Source organism: Elephantulus edwardii, unplaced genomic scaffold (genome assembly GCF_000299155.1).
Source record: "Elephantulus edwardii isolate Elephantulus edwardi_28Jun2011 unplaced genomic scaffold, EleEdw1.0 scaffold00291, whole genome shotgun sequence".
In the NCBI taxonomy this organism is placed as follows: Eukaryota; Metazoa; Chordata; class Mammalia; order Macroscelidea; family Macroscelididae; genus Elephantulus; species Elephantulus edwardii.
This window is the reverse complement of record NW_006400041.1, coordinates 2677072-2686909: the sequence shown is the minus strand read 5'-3', so window position 1 is coordinate 2686909 and position 9838 is coordinate 2677072. Positions and strand designations below refer to the sequence as shown.

The 9838-nt window shown below is 39.6% G+C and overlaps 1 protein-coding gene and 1 pseudogene across 1 annotated transcript in view; both read right to left on the bottom strand.

Moving 5' to 3' along the window:
- VWA3B (von Willebrand factor A domain containing 3B) overlaps positions 1 to 9838 on the bottom strand; it is a 493423-nt gene that overhangs the window by 214434 nt on the left and 269151 nt on the right. Inside the window, exon 13 of the mRNA XM_006900716.1 lies at positions 2794 to 2976. Within this exon, the coding sequence (XP_006900778.1) occupies positions 2794 to 2976 (183 nt within the window). The remainder of the gene's footprint in view (positions 1 to 2793; positions 2977 to 9838) is intronic.
- On the bottom strand, positions 5241 to 5865 carry LOC102854253 (annotated as a pseudogene).

Sequence of the window (9838 nt, the reverse complement as noted above, 5' to 3'; positions counted from 1 at the left end):
CAGGATAGAGCAGGGTTTAGGGCTGTTGTGCATAGCGTCGCTATGAGTCGAAAACGACTCGACGGCACATAACAACAACAACAACAGTGTTATGCAGTATTTATCCTTTTGTGATTGAGATAGTTCGCTCAGCATAATGTCCTCCAGGCTCCCCCATGTTGTGCAAGGTTTTAAGAGTTCATTGTTTTTCAATCCTGCATAATATTCCATTGCATAAACATACCATAATTTTTTTTCTGTTCATTCATTGGTGGGCACTTGGGTTGCTTCTATCACTTTGCTATAGTGAATAACGCAGTAATAAATATGGGTGTGCATACATCTGCTTGATTCACAGCTCTGATTTCTTTAGGGTATGTTCTCTGTAGTGGAATTGCTGGGTCAAATTGTATTTCTATCTCCAACTTTTTAAGAAAGTGCCAGACCACCTTCCATAATGGTTGTACCATTTTACATTCCCACCAGAAGTGAATAAGAGTTCTAATCTTTCCACAACCTCACCGGAATTTGCTGTTTGCTGCTCTGTTGAACTTTGCTATTGTTACTGGTGTGAAATGATATTTCATATTTGTTTTGATTTGCATCTCTCTGATAGCTAGGTATTTTGAACATTTCTTCATGTGTTTATTTGCTATCTGGAAGTCTTATGGGCAAAATCTCAAAACACCCAGGTAGCATTAAAAGAAGGAGTGAATACCCATGGCTCACTGTACCAAAAAGACATGGTCAATACTAATATATTTCAATACTACTATCAAGAGCCAATAGTAATAAAAGAAGAAGTTCAAGCTGCACTTAAGGCAGTAGCAAAAAATAAATCCCCAGAAATCTACAGGATCCCAACTGAGATGTTTTAAATGACAGATGCAGCCCTGGACATGCTCACCAGTCTATGCCAGGAAATTTGGAGGACAGCTGCTTGGTTGACTGACTGTAAGAGGTCCATATTTGTTCCCATTTCTAAGAATGCTGATACAACAGAATGTGGAAATTATCAAACAATATCATTAGTATCACATGCAGGCAAAATACTGCTGAAGATCATGCTAGATCAGTATATAGACAGAGCAGACATTCACCCTAGATTTTAAGAGGCCATGGTACCAAGGATATCATTGCTGATGTCAGATGCATGTTGGATGAAAGCAGTGAATACCAGAAGAATGTCAATTTGTGCTTTATTGACTATGCAAAAGCATTTGACCATATGGATGCTAACAAATTACGACTAACATTGAAAAGAATGATAATCCCTGAACATTTAATTGTGCTCATGCAAAACATATACAAAGAGGTGAATCGAGCAATGGAAAAGCACATGGTTTAAAATCAAGAAAGGTGGATGTGTCTGATGATGGGGGTTTGTTGTTGTTGTTGTTATGTGTCATCGAGTCGTTTGTGACTCATAGCGACCCATGTACAACAGCCCTAAACCATGCTCTATCCTGTGCCAATCTCATTGCCTCTGACAAACCCATCCCGAGTACCCCAGTCACTGAATCAATTCACCTCATAGAGGGTCTTCCCCTCCTGCGCTGTCCTTCTGCTCTCTACCCAGCATGATGTCCCTCTCTAAAGACCTGTCTCTCCTTACAACATGTCCAAAGTATGTCAGACGAAGCCCCAGAATCCTTGCCTCCAAGAAGCAGCCTGGTTTAATCCTCTCTACGATGAATCTGTTTGTTTTCTTGGCAGTCCGTGGTACATTCAATACTCTTCTCCAGCACCACAGCTCAAAGTTGTCAATTCTCCTTCTATCCTCCCTAGTCATTGATGGGGGGTAGGGAGGTTAATCATAGGGTCACACAACTTGCTGGGTAGAGAGAGGGGTGCATAAAGGAAATGGGAAAGGTCTGTTGTGAAAATCAATGTACACAAACTTTATTAGTGAACCAGTGTAAAATAAAAGATTATTTAAAAAAATCAAGAAAGGTATATGTCAGGGTTGTATCCTTTCTCCATACCTGTTCAATCTGTACAGTGAGCAAATTATTGGACTCTATGAAGAATGTGGCGTCATTGTTGTCCAATGAATAAGGATGACAGAAGAAAAACTGATGCTTTGAATTGTGGTGTTGGAGAAGAGTAAAGAATGGACTGCCAAAAGAGCAAACATATCATGGAGAAAGTGCAGCCAGAGTGCTCCTTGGAGGCAAAGATGATGCAGCTTCATCTCACATACTTTGGGCATGTTGCTAAGGAGAGGCTAGTCCATTGAGAAGAACATAATGCTTGGAAAGATGGCGGGCAAGCAAAAGAGAGGAAGACCCTCAACCAAGCAAATTGACACAGTGACTGCAGCAATATGGAGTATGTCAGAGATTGTGAGGAATGCACAGTATAGGACAGGGTTCAGATCTGTTGGTCATAGGATCACTATGAGTCATATTTGACTGTATGGCATTTAACAAGAACAAAAACAAACTCAAGAGAGCTCAGATCCTTATCCTAATCCTTTGTGTCATTTGTTTTCTAGCCTCAGATCATTTTCTCATCTGTAAGCAGATTCACATACTACTCTTCTACTTTTGCGTATGTTTGAAATTTACTATAATAAAAATTTGACTAAAAAAAATTGAGATGTTCAGATCCTTAAGCCTAGAGTTTGAAGTGGACCAAGAAATCTGCATTTTCACAAATATAGGTTGACCTTGAACCACATCTTTTTTTTTTATGTCATTGTCTTTGCTCACTATTTGTCTTTGTTGTTGTTATTCCTCCAACAAACTCATTATCCATTGGTTTCCAGGCTCTAATACTAAATAAGTGAGCATTCCCTTTGTAAGCTCTTACCTTAACAGTCTCTGGAGGATAGGTATTGTTGGAAGTAAAATTATAAAAATGGAGCTCTCCTCCTGTCAAACAAGCAAGCTCTTTCAAAAATTCATTTGCAATCTCATCGTTGTAATTAAAAGAGATGGTATAAACAGGTATTGACTTAAAAATCTTGATTTGGTCTAGAATCACCTCAGGTACCTGAAACGATAAGATTTTAAGGGAGGGAGAGAGAAGAGAAAGGAAAGGAAAGGGGCAGGAGGGATATGTGAAATTGTTTAGTGTCTGTTGTAGTGAAATTCTCAGGTAGTATTTAGTTGCCCAGTGATGAATGGCTTTGTGTAAAGGAATGAATTCAATTAAATAAACAAAATTAGCACTGCCAGACCCTGAGAACAAATACCAATAATACATAGTCTTTCCTCTTCAACATTCTAAATTCCAGGGGGAAAATACTTGGCTAAATAAGTCATTAAGTGGTAGGTGCATCTGAATTTAGAGTTCATACTTTTAAAATATATGGCTATGCTTTAGATCACTTATAGTACTTGATCCAAGCTGTGGATATAATAGTCTAGCCACTGAGATTCCACAGAGTGTGGTCCCTGGACTCCAGGAATAGTTTCCAAAATGTCTTCTGAGAGTCACATCCAGCTTTGTACACACCAAGGCTCACTTGCCTCCCATGGACAGTGAAGGAGCATTTATTAAGGGTCTTTTCATGTGCTGACACTACTGGGAAGCCTAAGCTTCAGTTAATTTTCACAAGCATCTTCTGAGGCAGTTTTAAAAAAACATGATAGTTTTCTATTTAGTGCCCATTCCTTTCCTCATGCTTTTGGATCCATATTCTATCTGTGAGACCCATGGTAGCAGCAGTCAAGAAATCAAAAGTGTTGCATTGGGAAAATCTGCTGTAAAAGATCTCTTTAAAGTGCTGAAGAGTAAAGATGTCAGTTTAAAGACTAAGGTGCCCCTGGTCCAAGCCTTGGTATTTTCAATTGCTACATATGCATCTGAAAGTTTGACCAAAAAAAAGGTTGAAGAAGAATTGATGCCTTTGAATTGTAGAGTTGGTGAAGAGTACCGAAAATTCTGTGGACTGTCAAAAGAACAAACAAGTCTTGGTGGAAATGCAACCAGGGTGCTCTTTAAAGGTAAGAATGGTGAAATAATGCTTCACATACTTTAGGCATATTATCAAGAGGGGCTTTGGAATATGATATCATTTGTCTTTGGAAAAAGACACCATGCTGGGAAAGATTGAGCTTCATAGAAAGACAGCGTGACCTTCAATGAGATGGACCCAACCTGCTGGTTTCTCCAGCCAGTTCTTACTTTCCATACTCAGTTCCTCCTTTTTGACCTTTAATCTTTCCTACTTTTCACTGGAATTCTCAGAAGCCAGAGTGATGATGTAAAAATGTGTGAAACTTCCTATAATAAACCTTCTAGTCTGATCATTGGCCGGCTTTGGGCAAATAACACACTGCCCAGTGTATAGTCTCAGATTATGTATCTATCTCCAGACTTAATTCTCTATCTTCTCCTTTCTTTCACTCAGGCTACTATCCAGTCTCCTAACTAAATGTGGGTCAAAATGGCTAAAGGGCTAATTCTTGTGACAACAGCAAGGACAAAACAAATCCCTCTGCTGCCTCCACTTCCCTTAAATCAGCTTCCATTCTTATGCACTTACTCTGAGGAAGGCACTCAGAGCTATTCTCTGTCTCTGTCTCTCTCGCTGTCTCTCCCACTCTCTCTCCCCCCAGCCTCTCTACAGTACTCGGCTGTACACTATTATTATTCCCATTGCTCACCAGAGATTCCTGATAAATGGCCCCATGTCAGACTGCAGCTACTAGCCTTAATTTCTTTTCATTTGATAGGTAGAGGACTAACCAACACAAGACCTACATTGACTTTTTTAGCTGAGATCTTTGGGAAGGAAAACAACCCAACATTTACTTAGCAACAACCAGATGGGGTCTAGGTATTCTGGGTGTCATTTGCACCTATTTTTTCAAAAGCAACTTGATATTATATCATTTATTTCTTTGCTCATTGTCTAAATAATACAAGCATCGCTAAGGGCAGGTATCTTGTCTAACATCTGGTTTACCGCTGTAACTCCAAGCGGTAAACATAGTTCAGCACATAAATATTTGTGGAATACATTCATGATGACATCAATTCATAAAATACTCTTAACAACACTGTGAGAGGGAATATTAGTTCTAAGCAACAGAAAAGAAAACTCATGTTAGAGGATTTATCATTGTTGTGACTCTGACTTAAAGCAATCCTATGAACAAAAGACCTTTCCGATGAATAAATAAGAATATAATTTTTTTTTCCAAACCAAGAATCAGTTGCTAAAAAAGGATCCTAATAATACATACTTCAACATTAAAAACAATGGTGGAAGACAAAGTCCAACAGAAGAAATCCAAATTATCCCAACATTATTCTTCTTTCCTCCTCTTTTTCTTCTCCTTTCTTTTCTGTTGTAAATTCTTCAGGTCAGTCATTACATTTAAAGTCTTTCGTACCCACATAATCACAATAATCATAGTATTGAACAACAGTGGTGTTGAAAATACTATAGAAATGAACATTCCTCTTGAATCAAAATATTGGTATTCTGAAAATAACCTTCAGTTCATTGCAGATATTTCATTAATATATTCTGCACAATACACTAAAATTACTAAGCATAAGAAATGCCCAATCTCTAGTTTATATCTTTGGGTCGAGAAACAGGTGAGGAGCAGGCAGAGGATATGAAACACAATGAGCCCTATGAGCCATGGTTCAGTCCAGTCTGTCTGCTTGAACACCGAGGGAATGCTGATTCATAGTAATAGGACACACACTAAAGTTGCTTTTCAAAGCAGTGCTGTTAATATCAGTTAAGAGGTTCATTAAGCCTGAATCTGTATTTAGAATGTTTAGAATGTTTCTAATTAAGCTACATAAATAATCTCTTTATTTAGACATGCTCATTATTTGCTAATTAGTTCATGTGATTTATATAATTCACTATAAAATATTAACTAAGAAATAATTAACGACATACAACTGTGACATCTTAACCTATTTATCATGCTTTATTTATTATATTGTGTTTTCTAGTCTATATGCAGAACAGATTATCCGGGAGGCTGGGCTCTATGAGGAGAAATGTGGGGTCAAGATTGGTGGACGATTTATCAACAATCTGCGTTATGCGGATGACACAACCCTGCTTGCTGAAACTGAAGACAACCTGAAGCGCCTGCTGCAGAGGGTCAAGGACTGCAGCCTACAATATGGATTGAGATTCAATGTCAAGAAGACAAAGATTCTCACCATTGGACCAATTGGCAGCATTAGGATGGATGGTGAAGAGACTGAGATTGTGCACAGCTTTAGTTTGCTTGGCTCCACAGTCAACAGTCTTGGCACCAGCAGCCAGGAAATTAAAAGGTGCATTGCCATGGGAAAGTCTGCTGTTAGGGACCTCTCCAAAGTACTGAAGAGCAATGGTGTCTCTCTGGAGACTAAGGTGCGTCTGATACAGGCCATGGTCTTCACAATCACTTGTTATGCATCAGAGAGTTGGACAATGACCAAGGAGGATAGAAGGAGAATTGATGCCTTTGAGCTGTGGTGCTGGAGAAGAGTATTGAGAATACCATGGACTGCTAGGAAAACAAACAGATTTGTCCTGGAAAATGTTAAACCAGGTGGCTCCTTGGAGGCAAGGATTCTGAGGCTCCGTCTAACATACTTTGGACATGTTGTGAGGAGAGACCGGTCCTTGGAGAAGGACATCATGCTTGGGAGGGTAGAGGGACAGCACAGGAGAGGAAGGCCCTCTATGAGGTGGATTGATTCAGTGACTGGGATAATTGGGATGGGAGTGTCAGAGACAGTGCGATTGGCACAGGACAGAGTGGAGTTTAGGGCTGTTGTACGTAGGGTTGCTATGAGTCGCAAGCAACTCGACGGCACATAACAACAACAACAAGTCTTTATCCGTTGTTCTCAATAGAAAAGTGAAAATGTACAGGACAATATATTGCTGACAACAAAGAATGACCCAACCAAAATGTCCAAGTACTAAATTTAAGAAATGTTTTTTAAAAAGACCTTTTTAATCAAAATTTAGAGAAAACACATTACGTCTCAATCCGATGAACTAATCCCTGTGAGGGTGCTGTGTCATTGAGTCAGTTTTGTCTCATAGTGATCCTATAAAGACAGAGTAGAACTGTTCCTTAGGGTTTTGTAGATGAGAAAGCTTTACAGGAGCAGATCACCAGGTATTTCCTCTTGCACAGTTGGTGGATTCATAACTGTTGACCTTTGAGCTAGCAGCAAGTGTGGTACCATTAGAGCTCCTTTTCCTATGAGATTTGAGTTTTTATAAACATTTGCACAGGCTAGTCTTGTAAAAAGAAAGAAGTTGCTGTAGGTTTTCCTGATAGTAAAATTTTAAATCTGGAGAAGAGAATCAATGCCACTAAGTGACATATGTAGGAATTGTTGAATGTCTTGCTATATATATTTTTTTCAGCAAAAATTAAATACATTTTTTAAAACATAAAAAAAGACCTTTCCTGTGTCATCCTCATCATCTCTGACATTCTCAAAGCTCACTGTGTTACAGTCACTGCTGCCAATTCATCTTGTCCAGGGTCTTCCCTTCCTCTGCTGACCCTCCACCTTTCCAAGCATTCTTTTTCAAGGACTGGTCCCTAGTAGCAATATGCCCAAAGTCTGTAAGACAAAGTTTCACTAACCTTTCCTCTAAGGAACACTCTAGCTGCATCTTTTCCAAGACTTACTTGTTTGTCTTTTTGGCAGTTCAAGGGATATTCAGCACTCTTTTCCAACACTACAACTCAAAGTCAGCTATTATTCTTCTGTCATCATTTCTATCAACATTTCTATCTTGCTTGGATCCACAATTAACACTCTTATTACCAGCAGTCTGGAGATAAGGAGAAGCAATGCTCTGGGAAAATGTGTAGTTAGGAACTTCTCCAACCTATTGAGGAGTAATGAAGTCAGCTTGAGGTCTAAGGTGCATCTGATTCAGGCCGTAGTCTTTCTGATCACTAGCTATGCATCTGAGAGCTGGACAATGAATAAGGATGACAGAAAAAGAATCTATGCCTTTGAGCTGTTTTATGAGAGAAGAACACTGAACATCCCATGGACAGACAAGAGAACAAGCAGATATGTCGCGGGGAGGGTGCAGCAGGAATACTCTTTGGAGGCAAGAATGATGAGGTTTTGTCTCACACACTTTAGGCATACTGCTAGGAGGAGCTATTCCTTGGAGTGGGACATTATGTTGGGAAGGTTGGAGGGTCAGCGAATGAAAGGAAGATCCTCAACCAGGTGGACTGACACAGTGACTTCTGTAATGTGCTCTCGTGTGTCAGGAAATGTGAGGATGGCACAGGGTAGAACAGGGTTCAGATCTTTTGTATATTAAAGGGTTGCTATGAGTTGTACTCAACTTGATGGCACCTAACAAAAACAATAGGGATGAGCTTCTAACTCAGGTCTCTAAAGCATTTCCACTTTTCCATGCAGCTAAAGAGAGGACCAACTAGTGAAAGACTGCTATGAATGTTATTCAATGCCCTGACCTCCAACACACACCTCTACTCAGCTTCCAGGTAGTATGGGCTACACTGCCATGATATTCATGTGCCTCAAGATCTAGACTAGAAGGATTGAGGTGCATCTCAATTGCAGAAGGATCTCCATCCTTGCAATAGAAAAGAGCGATTTTTCTTCTCCCACTCTAGTTAAGGATTCCCTGTGCTTGTTAATGTCTATGCAGCTAGTAACAATAACAGCATGGTATTGGTACAATGACAGGCACAGAGACAAATGGAACAGAATAGAGAACCTAGAAATAGGCCCAACTATCTATGGTCAACTGATATTTGACAAGAAAATTAAACCTATCAAATGGGGAAACGGCAACCTCTTCAACAAATAATGGGACTGCCACCTGCAGAAAACTGAAACAGGACCCACATCCCAAACCATATACAAAAATCACTTCAGGGTGGATCAGACACCTAGGAATCAAGTCCAAAATGATAAAGGTCATAAGAGACAAACTGGGATCAAGATTAGAAGCCCTAGTCTACGGTAAAAAGAGACTGCAAATATATCCAGGAATGCACAGTCTGAAGAGGATAAACTTGATGAATGGGACCTTCTAAAAATTTGATGCTTGTGACCATCAAAAACTTTTTCCAACAGCTTCCCATTGCAGTAAGGTCATACTTTTAGTGTGCAACTCAAGAACCTTGCCAATCTAACCCAGGCTAACGTTTTAGTCTAGGTGCTAATATTCTTCCATCATGACTCCTGTTCTCAATAGGTTTCTCTGAACAACACACATTTTCACACAGCTATTTATTTTTGCCTAGGATACTAGTCATTTCTGTGTAAAATAGTCCATCTGTCTCTTAGTTGTCTGTCTCTTTAGAGACAGAGCCCCATTTGCCTAACCTTCCCCCTTTAGTGGAAACTTCTCTGGTCCTCTCTCCACCTTTCACAGAAAAAATATATTACTATGTGCTCCCAAAAAGATCTCAGGAAACAACACTCTTCGTGGTGTATCAGAGCTAACGCTATGTGGTGTATTACATTTCCCAGGGCATGACTTTCCCTATGAGAAGGATGAGACGTTATTCAAGCCTTGTCTCCATGCATGGGGCATAAGAGAAAATACCATAAGCTACTTTTTAAAAGAAAGCACAGTAAAGTTGACAGGAAAATAATGCAAAACAGAATTTTAGTGCACATACTTTTTTCCTCATAAATCCAATGTTGCAGTAAAATCCAGTTGCTTTCTGATTTAAACCATAAATCATTCACCTTGTTGTTGTTGTTATGTGCCGTCAAGTCGCTTGCAACTCATAGTGACACTATGTACAACAGCCCTAAACTCTGCTCTGTCTTGTGCCAATCGCACTGTCTCTGACACTCCCATCCCGATTATCCCAGTCACTGAATCAATCCACCTCATAGAGGGCCTTCCCCTCCT